Source organism: Astyanax mexicanus, chromosome 24 (genome assembly GCF_023375975.1).
Source record: "Astyanax mexicanus isolate ESR-SI-001 chromosome 24, AstMex3_surface, whole genome shotgun sequence".
NCBI lineage: Eukaryota > Metazoa > Chordata > Actinopteri > Characiformes > Acestrorhamphidae > Astyanax > Astyanax mexicanus.
In genome coordinates this window covers 13,468,776-13,494,181 of record NC_064431.1, presented here as the reverse complement: position 1 = coordinate 13,494,181, position 25,406 = coordinate 13,468,776, and the positions used below count along the sequence as shown (strand labels likewise).

Below are 25,406 nucleotides of genomic sequence, written 5' to 3'. Positions count from 1 at the left end.
AATAATAATAATAATAATAAGAAGAAGAAGAAGAAGAATAAGACTTAAGAAGAACAATACTGTGATTGCATTACTGCAATCACACTAATAAGAAGATTACGAAGAACAATAAGTTGGCTTTTCCAAGCCAACTTAACTAGAAAAGGCAAAGTTCGTGAACGAACTTTAAGTTGGCTTGGAAAAGAACGCTAATAACGTTAAAAAGTTAAAATGGTTGCTAAGCTGTTTCTGTCTGAAGAGTGTGAAGAGTCGTTGATATGCTGTTAACTTTTGGCTAAACGCTAAATGCCAAAAACGCTGAAATCTAAAAACGTTTGGTTAAACGCTGAAATCTAAAAACGTTTGGTTAAACGCTGAAATCTAAAAACGTTTAGTGAAACGCTGAAATCTAAAAACGTTTGTTTAAATGCTCAAATCGTAAAACTTTTGGTTAATCTTTTGATTGCCAATTTGTTGCTAGGCAGTTGCTATCATTTCTGAAGTGGTTGCTAAGCTGTTGCTAGGCAGTTGCTAATGTTTTCCAGGTGGTTGCTAAGCTGTTGCTAACTGGTTGCTAGGCAGTTGCTAACATATTCCAGGTGGTTGCTAAGGTGTTGTTAGGTGGTTGCTAAGGTGTTGCTAGGCAGTTGCTAACGTATTCCAGGTGGTTGCTAAGTGGTTGCTAGGCAGTTGCTAACATTTTCCAGGTGGTTGCTAGGCAGTTGCTAAGTTGTTGCTAGGCAGTTGCTAACGTTTTCCAGGTGGTTGCTAAGTGGTTGCTAGGCAGTTGCTAACGTATTCCAGGTGGTTGCTAGGCAGTTGCTAAGTGGTTGCTAGGCAGTTGCTAACGTTTTCCAGGTGGTTGCTCAGTGGTTGCTAGGCAGTTGCTAACGTTTTCCAGGTGGTTGCTAAGTGGTTGCTAGGCAGTTGCTAACGTATTCCAGGTGGTTGCTAGGCAGTTGCTAAGTGGTTGCTAGGCAGTTGCTAACGTTTTCCAAGTGGTTGCTAGGCAGTTGCTAAGTGGTTGCTAGGCAGTTGCTAACGTTTTCCAGGTGGTTGCTAAGTGGTTGCTAGGCAGTTGCTAACGTTTTCCAGGTGGTTGCTAGGCAGTTGCTAAGTGGTTGCTAGGCAGTTGCTAACGTTTTCCAAGTGGTTGCTAGGCAGTTGCTAAGTGGTTGCTAGGCAGTTGCTAACGTTTTCCAAGTGGTTGCTAAGTGGTTGCTAGGCAGTTGCTAACATTTTCCAGGTGGTTGCTAGGCAGTTGCTAAGTTGTTGCTAGGCAGTTGTTAACGTTTTCCAGGTGGTTGCTAAGTGGTTGCTAGGCAGTTGCTAACGTATTCCAGGTGGTTGCTAGGCAGTTGCTAAGTGGTTGCTAGGCAGTTGCTAACGTTTTCCAGGTGGTTGCTCAGTGGTTGCTAGGCAGTTGCTAACGTTTTCCAGGTGGTTGCTAAGTGGTTGCTAGGCAGTTGCTAACGTATTCCAGGTGGTTGCTAGGCAGTTGCTAACGTTTTCCAAGTGGTTGCTAGGCAGTTGCTAAGTGGTTGCTAGGCAGTTGCTAACGTTTTCCAGGTGGTTGCTAAGTGGTTGCTAGGCAGTTGCTAACGTTTTCCAGGTGGTTGCTAGGCAGTTGCTAAGTGGTTGCTAGGCAGTTGCTAATGTTTTCCAAGTGGTTGCTAGGCAGTTGCTAAGTGGTTGCTAGGCAGTTGCTAACGTTTTCCAGGTGGTTGCTAAGTGGTTGCTAGGCAGTTGCTAACGTATTCCAGGTGGTTGCTAGGCAGTTGCTAAGTGGTTTCTAGGCAGTTGCTAACGTTTTCCAGGTGGTTGCTAAGTGGTTGCTAGGCAGTTGCTAACGTTTTCCAGGTGGTTGCTAAGGTGTTGCTAAGTGGTTGCTAGGCAGTTGCTAACGTTTTCCAGGTGGTTGCTAAGCAGTTAATAGGTGGTTGCTAAACCCTGGCTGGGGTGCCGGGGTGTCCAAACTTTTGACTGATAGCTGCTCCATACAGCAGCTCCTCCATACACTCACAGTACTGGAGGAGCAGGGGAGAGAAGGGGTTCCGTGCGCAGAGCTGCTCGTGTGTGAGATGGAACTCTGGGCCCCCCATTCATTTCTATGGGAAAACTTCGTACGACAATTGTACGAAAACCGTACGTCGTATCTCTTCGCAACCTCCTATTAATTTAAAGATCTCGATAAGATCTATAATCTCGCCGAATTTGGTGTTCGTATCTCAAAAATTGTGGCGGTTACGGACGTTTAAAATTTGGCCCCATTCATTCCTATGGGAAAAAAATGCGTACGTTTACGAAGTTTTTACGAAAACCGTACGATGTATCGCTTCAAAAAGCACAAGCAACCTAATCGGGTATAGGTCCTACGATACTGCAAAATTTCGTGATTCTACGTCAAAAGCTATCGGAGGAGTAGTGTTTTAAATTTTGTTGCGAGAATAATAATAATAATAAGTAGAATAAGAAGATTATGAAGAACAATAAGTTGGCTTTTCCAAGCCAACTTAATAAGAAGAAGATTACGAAGAACAATAAGTTGGCTTTTCCAAGCCAACTTAATAAGAAGATTACGAAGAACAGTAAGTTGGCTTTTCCAAGCCAACTTAATAAGAAGAAAACGAAGAACAATAAGTTGGCTTTTCCAAAGCCAACTTAACTAGAAAAGGAAAGTTCGATAACGAACTTTAAGTTGGCTTGGAAAAGTACGTTAATAACGTTGAAAAAGTTAAAATGGTTGCTAAGATATTTCTGTCTAAAGCGTGTGAAGAGTGGTTGCTTTGCTGTTGACTTTCAGCTAAATGTTAAAGTCCAAAAAGTTTTGGCTAACATGGTGAAAAGCTAATAATTGTCTTATAAAGTAATATAAACACTTTACTTTATATATACCTATATAAAGTAAAGTGTTGCTAAGTGGTTGCTAGGTAGTTACTAGGCAGTTGCTAATGTATTCCACATCGTTGCTTAGTGTTTGCTAATTGGTTGCTAAGCAGATTCTTACATATTCCAGGTGTTTGCTAAGCTGTTGCTAACTGGTTGCTAGGCAATTGCTAATGTATTCCACATGGTTGTTAAGTGGTTGCTAGGCAGTTTCTAATATTTTCCAGGTGGTTGCTAAGTGGTTGCTAACTGGTTGCTATGCAGTTGCTAACATATTCCACATGGTTTCCAAGTGGTTGCTAAGGTGTTGATATGGTATCCGGGTTGGTTGCTAAGGTGTTGCTAGGTGGTTGCTAAGGTGTTGCTATGGTATCCAGGGTGGTTGGTAAGGTGTTGCTAGGTGGTTGCTAGGTGGTTGCTAAGGTGTTGCTATGGTATCCGGGGTGTTGCCAAGGTGTTGCTAGGTGGTTGCTAAGGTGTTGCTATGCGGTTGCTAAGGTGTTGCTATGGTATCTGGGGTGGTTGCTAAGGTGTTGCTAGGTGGTTGTTAGGGTGTTGCTATGGTATCTGGGGTGGTTGCTAAGGTGTTGCTAGATGGTTGCTAAGGTGTTGCTATGGTATCCGGGGTGGTTGCTAAGGTGTTGCTAGGTGGTTGCTAAGGTGTTGTTATGGTATCCTGGGTGGTTGCTAAGGTGTTGCTAGGTGGTTGCTAGGCGGTTGCTAAGGTGTTGTTATGGTATCCAGGGTGGTTGCCAAGGTGTTGCTAGGTGGTTGCTAGGGTGTTGCTAGGCGGTTGCTAAGCGGTTGCTATGGTATCCGGGGTGGTTGCTAAGGTGTTGCTAGGTGGTTGCTAAGGTGTTGCTAGGTGGTTGCTAAAGTGTTGCTATGGTATCCGGGATGCTTGCTAAGGTGTTGCTAGGCGGTTGCTATGGTATCCGGGTTGGTTGCTAAGGAGTTGCTAGGTGGTTGCTAGGTGGTTGCTAAGGTGTTGCTAGATGGTTGCTAAGGTGTTGCTATGGTATCCGGGGTGGCTGCTAAGGTGTTGCTAGGTGGTTGCTAGGTGGTTGCTATGGTATCCGGGGTGGTTGCTAAGGTGTTGCTAGGTGGTTGCTAGGCGGTTGCTAAGGTGTTGCTATGGTATCCGAGGTGGTTGCTAAATGGTTACTAGGCAGTTGCTAACGTATTCCACATGGTTGCTAAGTGGTTGCTAGGCACTTGCTAATGTTTTCCAGGTGGTTGCTAAGGTGTATCTAACTGGTTGCTAGGCAGTTGCTAATATTTCTAAAGTGGTTGCTAAGCAGTTGCTAGGCAGTTGCTAACGTTTTCCAGGTGGTTGCTAAGGTGTTGCTAACTGGTTGCTAGGCAGTTGCTAACGTATTCCACATGGTTGCTAAGTGGTTGCTAGGCAGTTGTGATCATTTCTAAAGTGGTTGCTAAGTGGTTTCTAGGCAGTTGCTAACATTTTCCAGGTGGTTGCTAAGGTGTTGCTAACTGGTTGCTAGGCAGTTGCTAACATATTCCAGATGGTTGCTGAGCGGTTGTGATCATTTCTAAAGTGGTTGCTAGGCAGTTGCTAATGTTTACCAGGTGGTTGCTAAGGTGTTGATAACTGGTTGCTAGGTTGTTGCTATCATTTCTAAAATGGTTGAAGTAGAGAAAAAGAGAGAGTGTTAAATGTAGAAGTACAGAAAAAGGGAGAGCAAGAAATAAAGAAGTAGGGAGAAAATCGCGAGAAAAAGAGAAAGAACACGCGAGAATGTGAGAAAAAGAGTGACAAGTTGAGAGAAATATTGAGCCAGAAAAAGAGAATTAGAGAAAAAGGGACATCGAGAAATAAAGAAGTAGAGAAAGAAAGAGGAAGTAGTAGAGAGATAGATAGAAAGAGAAAGCAAGACATAGAAAAGTAGAGTGAAAGAGAAGTAGAGAGAAGAGCGAGAAATAAAGAAAGAGTAAGAGAGAATAGAGAAATAGAAAAGTAGCGAGAAAGAGAAATTGAGACGTAGAGAGAGAGAGTGAGAAAGAGAGAAAGAAAGAGTGAGAAATAGAGAAGTAGAGAGTAAAAGAGAGAGTGAGAAATAGAGACGTAGAGAGAGAGTGAGAAAGAGAGTGAGAAATTCAGAAGTAGAGTGAGAAAGAAAGTGAGAAATAGAGAAGTAGAGAGCAAAAGAGAGTGAGAAATAGAGAAGTAGAGAGAGAGTGAGAAAGAGAGAAAGAGAGAGTGAGAAATAAAGAAATGTAAAGAGCAAAAGAGAGAGTGAGAAATAGAGAAGTAGAGAGAAAAAGATATAGAGACATAGAGCGTGAGAAAGAGATATATAGAGAGCAAAAGAGAGTGAGAAATAGAGAAGTAGAGAGCAAAAGAGAGAGTGAGAAATAGAGACGTAGAGAGAGAGTGAGAAAGAGAGAGTGAGAAATAGAGAAGTAGAGAGCAAAACAGAGAGTGAGAAGTAGAGAGCAAAAGAGAGAGCGAGAAGCAGAGAGCAAAAGAGAGAGTGAGAAATAGAGAAGTAGAAAGCAAAAGAGAGTGAGAAATAGAGAAGTAGAGAGCAAAAGAGAGTGTGAGAAGTAGAGAGCAAAAGAGAGAGTGAGAAATAGAGAAGCAGAGAGCAAAAGAGAGAGTGAGAAGTAGAGAGCAAAAGAGAGAGTGAGAAGTAGATAAGTAGAGAGCAAAAGAGAGAGTGAAAAGTAGAGAGAGAGTGAGAAAGAGAGAGTGAGAGAAGTAGAGAGAGAGTGAGAAAGAGAGAGTGAGAGAAGTAGAGAGAGAGTGAGAAAGAGAGAGTGGTTGCTAAACAGTTAATAGGTGGTTGCAAAGCGCTGGCTGGGGTGCCCGGGGTGTCCAAACTTTTGACTGATAGCTGCTCCATACAGCAGCTCCTCCATACACTCACAGTACTGGAGGAGCAGGGGAGAGAAGGGGTTCCGTGCGCAGAGCTGCTCGTCTGTGAGATGGAACTCTGGGCCCCCCATTCATTTCTATGGGAAAACTTCGTACGACAATTGTACGAAAACCGTACGTCGTATCGCTTCGCAACCTATTATTAATTTAAAGATCTTGATAAGATCTATTAGCTCGCCGAATTTGGTCTCCGTATCTCAAAAATTGTGACCGTCACGGACGTTCAAAATTCTCCCCCATTCATTCCTATGGGGAAAAAATGCGTACGTTTACGAAGTTTTTACGAAAACCGTACGATAAATCGCTCCAAAAAGCACAAGCAACGTAATTCACTATAGGTCCTACGATCCGTGAAAGTTTCGTGATTCTACGATAAAAGCTCTAGGAGGAGTAGCGTACAGAAAAAAAGGCGTAAGAATAATAATAATAAGAAGAAGAAAACGAAGAACAATAAGTTGGCTTTTCCAAAGCCAACTTAATAAGAAGAAAACGAAGAACAATAAGTTGGCTTTTCCAAAGCCAACTTAATAATAATAAGAAGAATAAGAAGAACAGTAAGTTGGCTTTTCCAAGCCAACTTAATGATTAGAGAAACGCACAAGGGCAGTCTAACCCATCATAAAAAATACCATTTCCTGAGTGCAGCAGACCCACTGAACGGATCCTGGATCTGAATGTAAATGGTTCATTTCATCCCGGCTGCCAGAGGAGTTAAGGAGGGGGATTTTGAACCATGTCCTGGATGCAGATCCACTGTGGGAAGCTCCAGACTCAGAAAAGCCAGAGATGCTAAAACCAGATTAACTGCTTATTAGGAATATAATTGAGATTAAACAGGGATGTAACTGGGATATATCGGGAATATAACAAGGATGCCCAACATTGGCCCATGAAAAGTTTTAACCCCACCCCCCTCATCGTAGATAATCTTAACCAGTCAGAAAAGTGTACAGTGGTGGTGAACGGAGATTAAACCTGTGAGGCAGTTAAAGCTACTCAGAAAGTTATTGTACAAAGTGATTATTAATATACTGTCTGCTGTACGAGGGTGTTAGTGTATTAGTGTACCATTGTATTAAGGTAAAAGTGAGTAAGTATGAATGTATAAGTCTATTAGTGCATGAGTGTACAAGCAAGTGAGTGTATGAATGTATTAGAGCAAGTGTATGAATGAACGAGTGAGTGAATGTATGTATGTATGTGTGTATTAGTGCATGAATGTATAAATGTATGAGTGAGTACGCCAGTATAAGTATTAGTGCAAGATGTGTATGAATGTATGAGGGAGTGAGTGAGTGAGTGAGTGAGTGAGTCTATAAATATTTGAGTGTATTAGTGCACAAGTGTATGAATGTACAAGGGAGTGACTGTATGAATGCATGAGTGTATTAGTGCACAAGTGTATAAATGTACGAGTATGACTGTACAAGTCTATTAGTGCAAGAGTGTATGAATGTACACGTCTTTAAGTGTAGTAGTAGTGAGTGTGTGTGTGTGTGTGTTTGTGTGAGTGTGTACCTGACGTTAGGGAGCATGAGGTAGTGGATGCTGCTGGAGTCCTTCTCCTCCACAGAGGCCGGATCTATCAGGTGACGCAGGTTCTGGTACATCATCTCTGTGATGTAGGGAGTGAAGGGAGCCTGCAGGGGTCAGAAATGTTTAGTTCCCAAAACTGAAGAGCTAAAGCATTATGATGCAGTTTCCCAGACACGGATTAATCCTAGTCTTAGAAAACACAATGGAAAGGCTTTTCCGTCTGGGAAACTACCTCTATGAAGTCGAAAAGAAAATGTATATTTTTTGCAATTGATTTTATTACTGATAACAGCGTAAGCTCAAAAAACGCATAATTAAATTCAAATTGAACATATAAATCAGGCGGCGAAGACAATCAGTGGTGTGTGGATTTGGAGTTATTTAGCTAATATTTTGTCTATAAATTGTGTCTAAAATATACATAAAGTATTATTAATGGCAAACAAATAACAACTGAATTATTTAATAGATGCAAAAAGTACACACACATACTTACCTGATATATCAGACATGACAAAATAATAGGTCAAAGTGTAAGGTTTGGTAAATATTTCTACTCAGTAAACTCTACTGTAAATTAGCGAACCTCCCCAAACTGTTAAAGGTATAGGATTATTTAGGCCTGAAGTTAGCGTAATGCTAACAATGCTAATAAGTAAATAGATGCTAAGGAGGGTATAGGATTATTTAGGCCTGAAGTTAGAGTAATGCTGACAATGCTAATAAGTAAATAGATGCTAAGGAGGGTATAGGATTATTTAGGCCTGAAGTTAGCATCATGCTAATAATGCTAATAGGTGAATAGATGCTAAGGAAGGTATAGGATTATTTAAGTCTGAAGTTAGCGTCATGCTAATAATGCTAACGAGCGAATAGGCCTCTCCATAATAAGTCTTCATTACTTGTTAGCATCATTAGCTTCATGGCTTCAGTGTAAAACTATAGAAGATAACTTCATATATCACACACTGTGTTCTGGGTGATGATTACTGCTTAGTTACAGTATAACAGTACTTACATTATATTATATCATATACAAACACAACAGGCACACGTGAACACAAGTGTATATAGCCACCAAACATTTTCCTTCACTGGTGCGCATGAGACTCACCATCAGTCTGCACATGGAGAAGAGCACGCTGAAGAGGGTCTCCAGCGCCCACACGCAGTCCTCAGTGCCGCTCTCGCCCTGCCAGTCAGAGAGAGAGAGATATTAAATAAATAAATAAATAAATAATCATGCTAATGTGACGTAGCGCTGCAGGCACTGCTCTCCCTGCCATTGCTAAACCACACGCAACACGCTAACACACTCTCGCATCGCTGCACTGTCACAACACACCATCACACTCCGTCCCCCCAGCCCCTCAGACTCGCAGTACAACAGCTACACACAACACACACACACACAGTCACAGATATTCAGCTCCTTAAAAAGGTTCTTGGGTTAAAAATAAGGTTCTAGGTAAATTCTCTAAATTCTGGATTTTTTTTAAAAGAGATAATAAATAAACAGATATACAGCTCTGGAAAAAAAATTAAGAGACCACTTCAGTTTCTGAATCAGTTTATCTGATTTTGCTATTTACAGGTATTTATTTGACGAAAATATATACTGTTGTTTTATTCAATAAACTACGGACAACATTTCTCCCAAATTCCAAATAAAAATATTGTCATTTAAAGCATTTATTTGCAGAAAATGAGACATGACTGAAATAACAAAAAAGAAGCAGAGCTTTCAGACTCAAATAATGCAAAGAAAACAAAGTTTATATTTATAAAGTTTTAAGAGATCAAAAATCAATATTTGGTGGAATAACCCTGGTATTTAATTACAGTTTTCATGCATCTTGGCATGTTCTCCTCCATCAGTCTTACACACTGCTTTTGGGTATCATCCATATTCCTATTGATTATATTCCAGAGGTTTTCAATTTGGTAAAATCAAAGAAAATCATTTTAAGTGCTTTTTTATTTTTTCCCCCAGAGCTGTATGTGCAGATGTACTACATCCTTACTGATATACTGGTTGGTTAATAAAGAGTTAATAAATGTATACTGTATAATATAAAGGTAATATTTTAACCCTACAGATTCAAATTTATTGGCATAATTAACACTGCACTGCATTAATCCCACAGAAACTGGTAAAAATATAACTGGATAATATTATCCAATTATAATTTTAAGATCTTAAATCAATATCAGAATTTCTTTTTCATATCCTCAGCCAGGACCTATTACATTAAAGCCGACCTGGAATTTACAGTGGTGTGAAAAAGTCTTCACAAGTTCTTTTTTTTCATGTTTGTCATATGTTTCAGATAATCAAACATATCTTAAAATCTACGTCAAAGACAACACAAGTAAACATAAAATGTAGTTTTTAAACCTCTAAACCTAATAACTGGTTCTACCACACTTAGCAGCAACAACTCCAACCAAGCTTTATATGTAACTTGCAATGAGTCTTTTACAGCACTGTGAAGGAATTTAGCTTCACTCTTCTTTGCAGAACTGTTGTAATTCCACCTCACTGGAGGGTTTTTGAGCATGAACCGCTTTTTAAGCATCTCAATCGGATTCAGGTCAGGACTTTGACTAGGCCACTCCAAAGTCTTCATTTTGTTTTTCTTCAGCCATTCAGAGGTGAACTCGCTGGTGTGTTTTGGATCTTTGTCCTGCTCCAGAACCCAAGTTCATTTCAGCTTGAGGTCACGAACAGATGGTTGGACATTCTCCTTCAGGATCTTTTGGTAGACAGCAGAATTCATGTATCACAGCAAGTCTTCCAGGTCCTGACGCAGCAAAACAGCCACAGACCATCACACTACCACCACCATGTTTTACTGTTGGTATAATGTTCTTTTTCTGGAATGCAGTGTTTCTTTTACACCAGATGTACTGGGACACATATCTTCCAAAATGTTAAACTTTTGTCTCGTCTGTCTTGGGGATCATCAAGATGTTTTCTGACAAAATTAAGATGCAGGTCATTAGAGTGTCTCTTTCTTATTGTCATGAACTGAGGCAAGTGAGGCCTCAGTTGTGGGGCAGTTGTGGGGTCTTCTCTTGGGTGAGCAGTCGTTGTACTCTTGAGGTAATTGTGATGTGTACCTTTTAAGCATCTTTTGGTGGACTTCACAAGACAAGTGATGTCTTGATTGAGAACAGGTGTGGCAATAATCAGGCCTGGGTGTGGCTAGAGAAATTTAACTCAGGTGTGATGAATCACAGTTTTGTTATGTTGTAACTAGGGGGCAAACACCTTTTCACACAGGGCCATGTAGGTTTGGATTTTTTTTCTTCCTTAATAATAAAAACCTTTATTTAAAAACGCCATTTTATGTTTAAATATGTTGTCTTTGACTGATATTTAAATCTGTTTGATGATCTGAAACATTTAAGAGTGATAAACATGCAAACAATAAGAAATCACTTTTTTTTTTACACCAGTGTATGTAAGGTTGTGAATCAAACTTAAAACAAAAAATCTGTAAATAATACAATATAGGGATGTACAAAAATCATACTATATGGGCATTGCTGGACATGTATTACTGGACATGCATTCCTGCATTTTAATTATCATTCATTATTAGTTTTACTGCAACATTAATCACAGAAACAAATGTATACTTTATTGTTTGGTCTGAGTTCTGCAGTATCGTACAGGCCTAATTCTCCTAGTGGTTCCTCCCTAATACAATTATTAAAATATAACAGCGTCAGTCAACAATCAGATGTAGAGTTTTGTTTATAATTGGAACACTTAAAGTAAAATTTATACTCAGAGAAAATAATAATAATTTACTTTGTTTTATATCATCAGTGCTAATGTAACAATAACTCAACAATGCAGGTGTTCAGTACATGATTGCAGCCAATCATAACCTTCAGACCATAACCTTAATTAATTAAGGTGAAAAATGTGTAAATATTAAAGCTACATGACTGCTTTAGTTCAGATGTTTCTCCTTTACAAAAGAACACATAGAAAATCTTAATCTTTCACTTTCTATAAGCGTCTTCTAAATACATATTAATGCAAGCATATAAAAACAGCATGTATTCAGCTCGGGCTAAACGCAGCGTTTAAGAAAGTGCTACGCTTTTAATAAAGACCTGCTCTGAAAGCTTACATAACGAGCCTGAAATGGAGTGCAGCAGGTATAAATAGCGCGTACGGGCTGTGTTTACTGGGAGCACTGGATGAGTCACGCTCGGCCTACCTTCAGACGCCTGCGGTTCGTCCTCACGTACCAGTTGGTGAGCATGTCCACGAACTTGACGAGCTTGGGAACCACCGTATATAACCTGTAGGCTGAGAACAGACAACACACACTTCCTTTAGAGCAGGAAGAACGCCGCTCTGACACCAAACTGTCTCCAACTGTCACACAGCTCGCCATCCCTCGCCAGCCTCTCCACGGCTTAAAGATAGAAACGGGTAATTTGGAGAGTGAACGGGCGGAGGAACGCTGTTCCCCAAGATGATGCTGCACGTGTTGGGTCAGTTTAAGGACAGACATGAAAAATAATAACCTAATAAATAGTGGTGTCAATCAACTTCTTAAGATTTGAATAGTGGATATTTAAACGTATATAAAAGAAACAATGTTAGGCTCGCAAAATGAAATTACATTTAAATTAGTGAAGGCATTTATTTAATTACCTAATAATTGTCCGAATCACAATAATGTATAATGAATCACGATTAAAATCGGATTTAAAATTGTTAACATTAGGAGGCACCAAGTGGTCCAGCAGTCTAAAGCATTGCTTTTTGCACTATGATCGGGAGATCACAGGTTCGAATCCCATTTATGAAGCTTGCCATCAGCTGTCGGGGCCCTAACAGAGCACAATTGGCCTTGTTCTCTCTTGGTGGGTAGATGGCGTGCTTTTGGGGTTTGAGAAAATAATAAAAGTGTTATGGATCCTTTATTTCAGTATTTTTTTTCAACATATGATTTAACCAAAACCCCTCAGATTCTACTACTGCTTTCCTAAAGCACTAGGAGCGTCCTTAATGATACTTAGTGAGACTAATTAGTGAGATTAATTTACATTTGTTTAAAATTTATTTGTATTTGTGAAACAAGAACACCATAAGAAAGGACATCACAAGTTTGTGGGTTCAAAACCCAGTTCCACTAAAAAACCCACTCATGTGAGCGGAAAGTTATCAAATCATTTCAGTATTAGTTGCACTGTGTATGACTTTTTAAATAAATAAATTTAGATTTTTAAATATATGGAGACTTTTGAAAAACGTTTAAGTTTTCCCACATTCACACAAACAGTTTACATTAAACTCTAAAAGACCCTTTCTGGCCCTGATTTATGAACAATTAAATTAGTTAAACTAAAAATGATTTAATATATGTATAACGATACTAGAACCTGGACAGTATATTTGTTGGTCAAAAAAAGGCAGGTGATATTTCAATCCTGCAGATTTGGATAAGATTTGATCATTTTAGACACGTTTTGGTTTTGTCCAAAATGGGCTGTTCTTGGATTTTTTTCGGAGAAGTGTTTATGCATATGATCCAGCCTTCCACTATAGCAGCAATTATTTGTTGTGAGCTTTATCTGGGGAAATCTGGCTCAAAGGTGGCAGCTTTTGCCACATTAGTGGCAAGGTGGATTATGTTACTCAAGTGGAAAGAGAAAAACCCTATGAATAAAAAAAAAATTGGTTGAATGACATAATGAAGTTTTTGGTTTTAAAAAAAAATGATACACTGTGGCAGGCTGTAGTGATCAATCTCTTAGTATTTGGAATCTGTTTTGACTTATACAGATAATATGCAATGTGGATTGATCGGCTGATAACTACCCAGTTTGTAAATTATTTTACTGTCAAATATTACAATAATTAAGAGACCACTTCAGTTTCTGAATCCGTATCTCTGATTTTGCTATTTAACAGCTATATGTTAAATGAACATTGTTGTTTTATTCTAAAAACTATTGACATTTCTCCCAAATTCCAAATAAAATTGTCATTTAGAGCATTTATTTGCAGAAAATGAGAAATGGCTGAAGTAACAAAAAGATGCAGAGCTTTCAGACCTCAAATAATGCAAAGGAAACAAGTTCATAATTATAAAATTTTAAGAGTTGGTGGAATAACCTGTTTTTTAATTTAAACAGTTTTCATGCATCTTGGCATCTTCTCCTCCACCAGTCTTACACAATGCTTTTGGATAACATTATGCCAATCCTGGTGCAAATTCAAGCAGTTCTGCTTGGTTTGATGGCTTGTGATCATCCATCTTCCTCTTGATTATATTCCAGAGGTTTTCAATTTAGTCAAATAATAGAAACCCATCATTTTTAAGTGGTCTCTTATTTTTGTTCCAGAGCTGTATGCTGTTAGGTACATTTGTCTATTTATTTACATTTTGCCAATTTTCCTTTTCTTTAAACAAAAGTGTGTGCTTATATAATCTTGGTTATATTTATATTTTATCTATTTATTGAGTGAAGAGACAGAAGTTCAACTTCTGTTAAGCGGTGATGAAGGCTGGAGACCTCAATATTTTTCACTCTAATTTTTTTGTTCTTTTCAGTCCTTTTGTCTATTATGCAAATAATAAAACTACTTTTGTTCAAAAAAGAATTATTATTTCTGCTTACAAAAGAATCACACCTGGCAAAATATATTCTGATTCTGATATTTTTTTTAGCTTTGTAAATCTGATGTTTGATAAAAAGTTTGTTCAGAACCCTGGTCCACTAAGCGGTCACAGTTGGTAAGTTAACACTATCTCTGCTCCAGGGGGCTCTGAAGCAGGGCTGACCCTGTGACCTCACCCTGACTGAACAAACAGGGATATGCAAAAATACAAATGATTGAAAAGATAAAATATGATAAACCAGAAGAAAGCTTCTATGGATCTTGCCACTAGGGGGCATCCGAACGGAAGAGAGACAAAAACCATTTATCCGGCATTTGTTGTGTCTCTCTTTCTAAATTTTCTAACACTGCTGTGAGGATTTTATTGCGTTCAGTGACAAAAAACGTCATTCTTAAAAAAAAACATTTTTATTTGTTTTTAAAGTCAAACGAGTGCTGGATGTTAATCTATACAGATTTCTATCCTGAAAACTGTTTATTTAGGTGAGTAAAGCACTTCCATTTATTTACAGTAAGCTTAGATTTCCAGATTTACCAACAGAGCTACACTGAGAAACCCTGAGTGTTCCGGTAAATCAGGGTGATATTAGCTAGCGGTTCATCCCATGTAGCTTGTTTTAACACGGTAAACATGCAGACTACAGTCCGATATACTCACCTCTGAATGGCAAAATAGCTAGTGCTTAGCACGGTTAGCGGCTAATGCTAATGATGCTTCAGTCTATAACAAAGTACTTAAGTAAAATGTCTTTACTGCTCCTTACAACCTGACTGGTAGAATTTATACATAATACATAAGGCACACCGGATTATAAGGTGCACTTAAAATTTTTGGGAAAATTAAAGGATTTTAGGTGTGCCTTATAGTGCAAAAAATACAGTATTTTAATCGGACTATAGCAATGGTATTTAAAAAAAAGCTGTTTACAATATCCTGAAGGTTATTCGATTTTTAGATTAATATAAAATGTCTTGCCGTCCATCTCCTCCTTGAAGAACTGGATGAGGGACTGGGTGAAGGACTGGATCCATTTGTCCATGATGTTGTCGCTGGGTCTGGCCGTGTTCTCGTTATACAGGAACTGAATGTCCTCTTCCTAATTAACAAAGACAAAGAACAGACGAGGCTCAGGAGGACCGGGAGCAGACACTGCTGAGGGTCCAGCGTAGCTCAGCGATTAAAAAACTAAATTAATCAACTGTCTGATGAAATTCAGTGGAATTAGTTTTGAGGTTAGGGATCAGGAGCAGGCTAACGTCGCTAATAAACACTACAATCTCATTTCTGCGTCTGTACATCTGAACTCAGTCTGAATTTACTTACATAAACAACTGCTAGAAATCTGCATACAAACACATCACCACGTAAATGTTAAAAATTGTTTCAGAAAACCAGCATGACTTGACCTTATTCAAATATTTAGGCTAGAGAATCAGCCAAATTAGGAAAAAAACTAAATGAAACATTTTAACAAACACCATTTTTTAACCATTATTTAAAATAAAAACAAGTGTGTTTGTCTTGTTCTTCAAAGAAAATACATAATTCAATAAAGCATTTATTGAATAATGAATATTTTTAACATCTCAGCAGACACAACACAACACAACAGATTTACCTCAGTAGTGCTATTCTAATTATACACTTACCTTAGCCTTGCTGTACATCAAATTATCTCAGCATTGCTATTCTATTCATAAACTATTCTCAGCAGCGCTGAGCTATTAGCTATTCTAATCAATCACAAATTCATCTCAGGACCGTTATTTTAATCATAAATTTAGCTCATCAATTCTATTCCAATCATAAATTTACCTCAGCAGTGCTATTCTAAATAAAATATATCTCAGGAGTGCTATTCCAATTATAAATGCTCAGCAGTGCTTGCATCTTTCAGCTGGAAAACAGACATAGGCAGTAAACTGATACAAAGCGTGACAAATTAAATGGTAAAGTAAAAAAATATTTTTGTATAAATAATTGTTGTGTCTTTTTATTTCATTCACTTAATATTGGTTACCAAATATTTGGTGCATCCCTAATCTAACTAAAACTAGAATGGTTACACTAAGCATTTATGTTATGTTTGAGTGAAATGTATTCCCAGCACCAACTTCAGTACTGTCATTAGTACTGTTTGTTAGAAAAGTTAAACTAAAGATATGAAACATATTTTGCTTATTTGGGCTTTAATGATCAACCATGGCTGCGCTTTTAGCTTTTCTTATGAATAGGCTTGTGATAAAAATGTTTTATTGTTTTATTTAATTTTTTTTCATTTATTGCAATTCTTCCTGGGACAATATATCATCCAATAACAGTAACTGTGACAGACCTACATCTATTAAAGACTTTAACCCAATAACGCTGACCAGCAGGAGGCGTAGTAACTGGTGTATTCCTGAACTCAGGATATCACTCTGACACATCTTTCAGGTCTTTCAGCACTGCTGCTGTTCACAGAGGGGTGCGTGCGTCCCGGACGTCATACCTTATGCAGTCTCTGAACGTTCTGCACCAGGAAGCGGTAGGCGTTGTACCACGGCAGGAAGACGTCCTTCAGCACATCCCTCACTCCTTCCTCTTTGAAGCGAAGGTTCTCCGCTCGCACCACGGGGGAGTTGATCAGGTACAGCCTGGAGAGAGAAAAAGAGAGAGAAAGAATCCACGGGAATCACAACCTGAGGGAGGATCACGTCATCAAAAACTCAAAAACTGAAATATATAAATTATAATTCAGGTCGTTTTCACACCTGAAAGTCCAGACCAGGTTCATATCTTTGTTAAATTGTGTACATTCAATCCAGTTAGTTTCGATTTAACACTAAAAACTTTACTACATCCTGTTCTCATCAGCTACGGGGGCTGTTAGTTATGAGTTCGGCAAGTTGGGCGTAAACACAAGGTAACCGCATGGCCTCCACAAACTGCACACTAGAGTTGCACAAAGCACCGGACGTACGATGCCTTTTCAATACTACATCGTCACAAACGATTCGGTTCTTTATCATTCGATGATTTCAATACTGTGTACAGTCCAGTTACTAGCTTCAAAGGAGTCAAATTAGCGGGATTTGATTCACTTCATAAGAAAATTGATTCACACCATAGCTGGTGTGGCAGGATCAAGGTAAACCTCGTATTCTGAACAAATGAATCAACTCGCTTTTACTAATTTGATTTAGTTGGTGAGACACGCAAGCCAGCAGCAAGAGAGCAGCAGCGCACGGAGAACGGTGACAGCTAAGATAAAATATGTCCTCTCTTTTCCACGAATTGTGGTGAAAACGGGTTTGAGGAGTGAAGTGTGGGCATATTTCGCTTATAACGCTAATGAAGACGGGAATCCAACCAACACCAGGAACCCAGTTTACAAACAGTGTTACAAAGAGGTTAGTGGAGTTACCGTAGTTAATATACACTCTGTTTAAAGCTTTGCTAAGATTTACTAGTGACTGCTAATCCCACTGTTTAAGCGTCACGGATAAGCTAATCTACCGCCTTGCCGTGTGAACTCGAGATGTTCATGTTTTTGTGTTTCCATAGCAAATTGGATGTCAGGCACGTAGCCTGCTTGATCGATACATTAAACGTTGGCTTATTTAAAACTGTAAAATGTTGATTAATAAAACTGTGTGCTTCCATTAACATTACTTTACTAAATGTTCTTCTCACTCTTTATTTTCCTTACTCAGAACCTTAACTTCTGCCACCCTTTCATGTTTATAGAGTCAGCTACCATTACATCTGTGCTACACAGACACAAAAAAATATGCTAAATCTGTATTGTACATCTGCATACATCTGAGTGTCTGTATATACAGTTGAGAAATCCGGGCTTAGAAAACTGATGCAGCAGTTAGACAGAAAGTACGACATGCCTGACAGTATCATTTTGGTATCGAAAATTAATACTACAGTTGGTATCGGTATCGAAGTCAAAATTCTGGTATTGTGACAACCCTACTGTAAACAGCATGGAGCTTCAGCACACAGTGTTTGTCTTACATTGTTCCTGCAGATTTTACAGTAGGGGTGGAGTGTTGATATATTGTCAAATAGCATCCTCCCCATGGTAAAACATCTTTTTCAATCTTAAAGGCATGTTTTTGAGATGGCAGCAGTATGTGGATGAGCATTGTCCTGTTAGAATATTGCACCGGAGTGTGCATTCAGAAAAGGTAGGAGCACTGGTTGCAGGACCTTACTTATGTTGTAACATTGGGCTGCCAGTGTCTGTGATGATGACCAAAGGTGATCTGGCATCGTACGAAATTGCACCCCACTCCATGACACTTGCCTCTAAAGCTGACCTGCTGCCATTACAAGTCACTGCATGACCATGTGGAGTGATCATTGTCAACAGTGATCACTTCCGAGTCAAAATAAAGGATGATAGATTGATCATCCACTAAGTTTATATTTATTGCATTTAGCCAGGGGTGATAGTGAAAAAAAATCCTGAGCCTGAACTTTTTTTCCTGTTCCAACGGGGTGAGGGGGGCACAACATACTGCATATGCGACGTAATGTAGGCATACATTTTGATACATTATTCAAACATTTAATAGTCTGTGTATGACCTTATTGTCAAGTGACACATTTTAGATGTTTTAATATTTGCCTTATGTCTATAGTGTTATTCACGAAAACAGATAATTTCCATCTTGGTATAGGACTTACGATTGACTGAAAGAAACTGGCCACGTTCGATTCTACCTGTTAAAACGAATACCAGCGTATGCGTTAAAAATGCATTCAAGGCTTGTGATGTTGCAGTATAGTTAGAAATTGAGGTGTGTATTGAACCACAATGCAACATTTCAACACCAGAATGCATTAACTCAAAGCTGCATATGCAGCAGCCATACCAAGACAGGTCAGTAGGGGGCAATACTACTCCAAAGTACAGTAACTACACTCTGTCTAAAATAGAGGAGGTGATTACCAATTAATTAAGCAATACTTTTTTAATGGAATAACATTACCTTTGTTTATAGACGACTATTTATCTGATCAATTCATATAAACCCAAGAGACACTTAACGTACCAGTGCCAAGAGAACAGCTCTACACTGCTGTGCCTCTGTGTGCTAATTCTTCAAGCTACAACTCGGAGATTAGCTTTCAGCTTCAGTTTCTATCCAGTAAATGAAAAGGAAGCACTAAGAGTGCATATATTTTTTTTTAATGCAGTGTTTTTTTTAAACATGATTATGCACGTTCTGCCCCCTTATGCCCTGCACACTCATTAAACCAAAATAACAATAATTTACAATTACTTTTCTTCTTCTCTAATATGCTTAACAATGTTTACGAACACACGATTTTTTTTAAGCATATAGATTAATTTAGCCTTTATTTTAAGCTTATAGCACTCTGTGCTTAACACACTCTACGAAGCCGACACACGTGCTGTTTCTATCAACAACTAACTTGAATTAGCTCCATACATCTGACTGTCCTTTGCATTGGACCAAATTTAGCTCACCTTATGTAATGTTCCTCCTCACTTCAGAAGGCTCCATTTTGCGGAGAGGAGGAGCGCATGTGTGAGTTCGGGTCGGAAATCGGGTCAGGCTCCGGCTGACAATCTAAACTCTACTGCTGTGGAAGCTTGAATGATGCGTTGAAAATCATTTATTTTTATTTTTGCAAATCCTGAAGACATCGCGAATAGAAAGCCTCCTGCTGACCGACGTCGGGAAGCGGAGATGCCTCTGTTTACCAGCCAAAAAATATCTTTAAAATGTGCACAGTAACTATTAGTTACTAGCTATATATTTTTAACATTTATAAGGATTTATAGTTATGCTTACTCCACGGACTTACTCCTAGATTAACAAAGGAGATTTGCCGTTTGCGAATTAGACAGATACACGTGATGCTTATTCTCACTCATTCTCTCTCACATCGTGAAAGCGCAGTTTTGGAAATAAAAAATGAGCAGAAAAAAAGCTCTTTGACTGAAGATAAATCTATTTTATTTCACTTCGCTATTATTTAACTGAAATTCGCTTTTATATTTGAAACAATCGGCTGCTCGTTTGGGCAGTTAATCGGACATCCTGCCCCTCTCACACTACACGACAAACGACGCATGATGAAGCTAAAATTCAGCCGATTATGAAATTCAGCAAAGCAAGGAGCATCACACGCGGTGGCATTGACACTGCTGTATTGTTATAGTTAAATAATACAGTATTTAGATTTTGCGGGCCGTCTCTATCTGCAGCCTCGCCTGTATTGCGCTTCGGCTTCGGGACCCCCCGCCGCGCGATGCTGCGTCGTAAGAGCGCGCGATGCCGAGAGCGCGCATTGGTCCGCGGATGTCGTCAGCTGCTTCACTTCAAGTTATTGCGATCAAAGGAACGTAAATACAATCAGTTCCAGTCATGAATAAATGAAATAAACCTTTTACTGATGCAGGAGGACTGTCTCTGTGTTATCAACTGTAAAGCATTATATGCGTGTTAACCTAGAGTTTTGTTTATTGACTTAGTTCCAACTGTACGCTGTAAAAATGAGGAAAGAAAAAAAATAATAAAAAATATATGTATAATGGAATTAGGGACAGTTATAAATGGCTCACATGAGACCTGCTTTATGATGAATGATGACCTAAATCTGATTTAGATCTGTAACACTATATTAAACTATAATTGCTGGCCTAAAATAAAAATAATAATGTTTTTAAAATGTTTATTTTAGAAGGGAATTTATATTGCAATTTTGATTAATCCGATCATTTATTCCAATATTAAATGTGTTTTAGATGTGACCAAATGTAATTGTAAGATGTAGGACAAATTATATCATCACATTACATTTAAAAACTATATTATCCTTTTTATTGAATTCATTTGTAAGCCTAATATAAATTAATGGGAGACTAAAACGGGTGTTTTTGAAAGTAATTTCTTTAAAGCCAGTTATAAAGAAAATATAACTGCTGAGCACCGTGCGCTCTCCCGACTGGACGTGTCTCGATGCGCGTTAAGTCCTACGAGTTATTTAGTTCTGCAATACCCGTCTTTCTTTCGCTTTTTATACAACTAAACTAGCACTGTCTTACAGTCTTTGTTTGGCTTTATATCTTGCTGTATTCTGAGGGAAATATTATAAAAATATTAACGGACATCGCGAGAGTAACTTTTAGCGCCCACTACCAGACGCGTGTGCACGCAAAAGAGAGTCGGATTCTGCCTGGGATTCAAAATTCGGCACACCTGTTATATATAATATGATTTAAATACATTTTAATTAAATTATATATCGCGCTTTTCATCAAACCCGTCCACTCAACTCAGAGCTCCACTTCAAATGCGCGATTCATGCTGGTACGCAGCTGCCCTGTACTAAGCTTTAAGTTTATTTGGGTGAGTAAAGCACGTGTGAAGCTCGTTAGCCCCTTAACAAAAATATATTAGACAAAAAAGCATGTTAACTTTTACTTCAGTAGCATTTTAGCAAAGTAAATGTACTTTTACTTAATTACAATTTGTAGTACTTTTTCCGCCTCTGCTTATTACAGTTAGGAAGTCGTAATGCGCAGAATTTAAGCTGCCACTGATATATCTGGGCCGTAACCAATTTTTTCAACTAACATGCCCGGAGGACTCGGAGCCCATGAGCGGCCAAGACAAGACCCGCCGGCGTCCTATTTCTGATTGGATGGAAGGCTTGCGTTGAGCTTTAAATGGTCTGCACACGTCAAAAAAAAGGGGGGGGGGGGGGGGGCTTTTTCATAGGGGATGGGGAAAGCTTTTTTTTTTTTTTTTACAGAGCCACGCTACGCCGGATTTCCGGCGCGGCGCCGGAACGCTATCACCCCTGTTTAGCTTATAGAAACCATTACATAAATGGGCCAATGAAGTGCTAGAAGTCTTGCCCAAGGACTTTTGTTGTGAATGCCACCCAGACAGGGAATTGAACCCCAGACTCCCTCATGATGTGGTAGCTTACGGGCAGGTAGTGGTGTTATTCACTGTGCCACACAGCCACATGTTTCATTCCTGTTGGTCAAATCAATCTATGTGCTTTTTTACTTTTATATTACATTTTTCACTTCCAAAGATAGACAGTATTTATGAAGGTTGTTACCAGTGGATCCATTTTACCAAAGCACTTGGTCCCACATTTCTTTAATTTTAAATATCCAGCCCATTTAAAAAAAAATGAATCCCATTCATTTCCACTCTCTTCTGTGAAAATACAATCGACTCTTCCGTGCTGCATCCGCCTATAACCGCTCTGGGAATTAATTCCTGGAAAGCAGAGTCTGATTTATACCTGAGAAAACTGCTGGCTATTGATTGCAGAAGGCAGGGTCATCAAACCGAGGTGAAGAGAAGCTTCCGGAATTTTCTGGGCTCCTGACTCACAGTTACATAAACTCATCTAATTCAATGATGGGCAGAAACTGGGTCGGTTTATAGGCTACTCAAGCTGCTGGGTCCGGGTGTTTCTAGGAAAACAGTGAACACGGGCGAGATGTACGATGCCATTTTCACCTTATAGCAATCAAACAGAGAGGGATGAGCACCTCAGGGCAGGCACTTCATCTTCCAGCGTCAAACACGGAGCAGAGCATCAGATCCTGAATCCGTTTCCTGTGAAAGTGTTCTTGGAAGCAATGGCAGGAGATAATGGACAGATGGGCTGAAGAAAGCTCTTAAGAAGCTTCTATAACTAAAGTGACCTTGTGGAGGTTAGTGTAACTGAGGTCTCGAGAATCAATAACACCTTAAAATAAGAGTTAATTAATTAACAGCACTTACATACAGAATGTCTCAACTAATTATTGGTTGACACTAGTTAAGAATTGATTAATCTTTACAAATTTTAAACTTAATGCCTCAATTCACTAATATTCTCAAGCATTAAAATTTAGTAAAAAATTAATAATGTCATAACTAGTGTGAATTAATAATTAGTTGAAACATTAGTCAACAATGTTTATTACTGTAGTACGTTCTGTTAATTGTTAACCTTATTGAAAGTGTGCTGGAGAATAAATTATGGGTTACTATTAATTTATTTCAACAGCAGTTGTTTCAATTGAATGTTAACCTTCACTTTAAAGAACATTTGAATATTTTATACAGTTTTCTTTCTTTATGGGGAGGGCATGTTTGCTGACATTGTCCAAAGTGGTGCCTGGTTAAGCTAAAATAAAGTGTTAAAAAAAAGAAGTTCAGCAATCAATATTTGGGGGGTTTTAATCACAGTTTTTATGCATTTTGGCATGTTCTCCTCCACCAGTCTTACACACTGCTTTTGGATAACTTTATGCCACTCCTGGTGCAAAAAATTCACGCAGTTCAGTTTGGTTTGATGGCTTGTGATCATCCATCTTCCTCTTGATTATATTCCAGAGGTTTTCAGTTTGGTAAAATCTAAGAAACTCAATTTTTAAATGGTCTCCTTTTTCCCAGAGCTGTTTATATTGTAATACAACTTGCTCAGCAATTAAAAATGTTAATGTTACTAAATATTTCATAATTGTCTCTATTCTTAGCTAAAGTAAAGGTAAACTATCACCGTAATCAAACCGTTTAGAAAATTTAAATGTATCTTAGAAATGGAACAAGGACACTATGAACAATTCAACAGGTCTGCAGCTGTAAATGAACCACATTTCCATCAAACACTAATTTGATTTTGCTTAAATCGTCCACCCTGTCATGCAGCACATCGTAATTGGGTGGATAAATGCAAGAATGACAAATTATATAAAAAGTAAAAATAAAGCTAAAAAAAATGATTTAGTCTGTGTAGTCTCAATGCCAGTGAATTAGAAATCTCCATTTTTTGTCCGTGTTTTATGCTTTGAGGACAGTATTCTGATAATGATTCCTCTGAGGTCACACTTCCTTCTAAAGTTTGCACAGCGAAGGGAACTATTGATTTCTGTTCTTTGAAAAGGCTTAACAGGATGTAAGCATGCAGAAATTCATAATGTGCTCAAACTAGGTATTGTAGGTGTAGCTGTAGGTGGTTGCAAAGTGTATAAACACTGTATATGAATAGGTGGAGGGGTCAAGGGTCGAGATGAAAAGAGATTAATATTAAAAGAAGAACAGAACACTGCAAAAAAATAAACTTTATTTTATAAGGGAGATTCGAAAGTTTTCCTTGCAGGAGGACGGCTCTACTGATGCTGCGTCAGTGTCAGCGGAACTGTGCTGTTTAGTGAGCACCAATTGATACACAAGTGTGTTGTGATTGGTGATTAGTGTTGCACTACACTAAACCTAATTGTAATTTTTGTTGCAGTATTGCAGTATTTAAAAAGATAATACTAATTATGAAATTTTTGTATCCAATATTGGAAAAAAAAAAATTTTATAGAGGTCTAAAAAAATGAGAACAGAGCATATCAAGCAAGACATGTATGATTTATATTGTCTTGTGACATTCCAGGTGCTTTTGTGTCTGAAGTTGTATACAATTTTGAGGCTGCAAACTAGAGCCAACTAGCACAGACTAACAACTAAGAATTTGTGTTAAAATCCGCTAACAGTTGTTCAGCGGTACTCCAGCTTTAATTTGAACGCAAAACTGCAGCTGCACTGATGTGAGGAAGAACATATATATGTGAACATATATTGTTATTTTAAATATCTATTCTTGTACTAAATATTAAAGAATATTTAGTACTGTATTAGTGTATAATGTATATATTCCACTATTGCAGCATTTAGTCCGTGCGCCAAATAATGTACCGTATTTTTTGCACTAAAAGTGCGCCTTATAATCCGGTGCACTTCATGTCTGAATTTTACCAGTCAGGTTGTAAGGGGCAGTAAAGCCACTCTACTGAAGTACAGAGTTATACAGGAGATTCAGTTTAGTTTCTGCAGCAGTATTAGCATTAGCTGCTAACTGTGTGAAGCTCTAGCTCTTTCAGCGGTTCAGAGCTGAGCATTATTAGCCTGTAGCCTGCTGCTAACCACAGCTAGCACTAATGCTAATGGAGCAGCATTAGCATTAGCCGCTAACCACGGTGCTGGCGCTTTTGCTCTTCAGAGGAGAGTATATTGGCCTGTAGTTTGCGTGTTTACGGTTTTAAAACAAGCTTTGTGGGACGAACAGCTAGCTAATATCGCCCTGGCTTACCGAAACACTCAGGGTTCCTCAATGTAGCTAGCGGTTAGCCGCTAATGCTTGTGCTTTAGTGGAAATCTGCAAATCTAAGCTTACTGTAATTAAACAGAAGAGTTTTACTCACCCAAATAAACAGTTTTCAGGAGAGAAATCTGTGTAGAATAACATCCAGCGCTTGCTTGACTTGTCTGACTCGTGTGATTTTTCTTTTTTTAAGAATTTTTTAAAGTTTTGTTTACTTAACTGCTGAATTTTGAAGAAAAAAATGGCGACATCCCTGTTCTTACTACTAGTTTCTAGTATATATATATATTTATATATATATATTTATAACCAATAGATTT

The 25,406-nt window shown here is 38.5% G+C and overlaps 1 protein-coding gene across 2 annotated transcripts in view; it reads right to left on the bottom strand.

Annotated features, from left to right (window-relative positions):
* The window catches only part of iars1 (isoleucyl-tRNA synthetase 1), a 147,805-nt gene that overhangs the window by 75,048 nt on the left and 47,351 nt on the right, over positions 1-25,406 (bottom strand). For both annotated transcript variants that reach the window (XM_022682414.2, XM_022682413.2), the window contains exons 19-23: positions 16,445-16,589; positions 14,929-15,049; positions 11,536-11,627; positions 8,412-8,489; positions 7,280-7,401 (exon numbers count right to left, since the gene is read on the bottom strand). In XM_022682414.2, the coding sequence (XP_022538135.2) occupies positions 7,280-7,401; positions 8,412-8,489; positions 11,536-11,627; positions 14,929-15,049; positions 16,445-16,589 (558 nt within the window). The remainder of the gene's footprint in view (positions 1-7,279; positions 7,402-8,411; positions 8,490-11,535; positions 11,628-14,928; positions 15,050-16,444; positions 16,590-25,406) is intronic.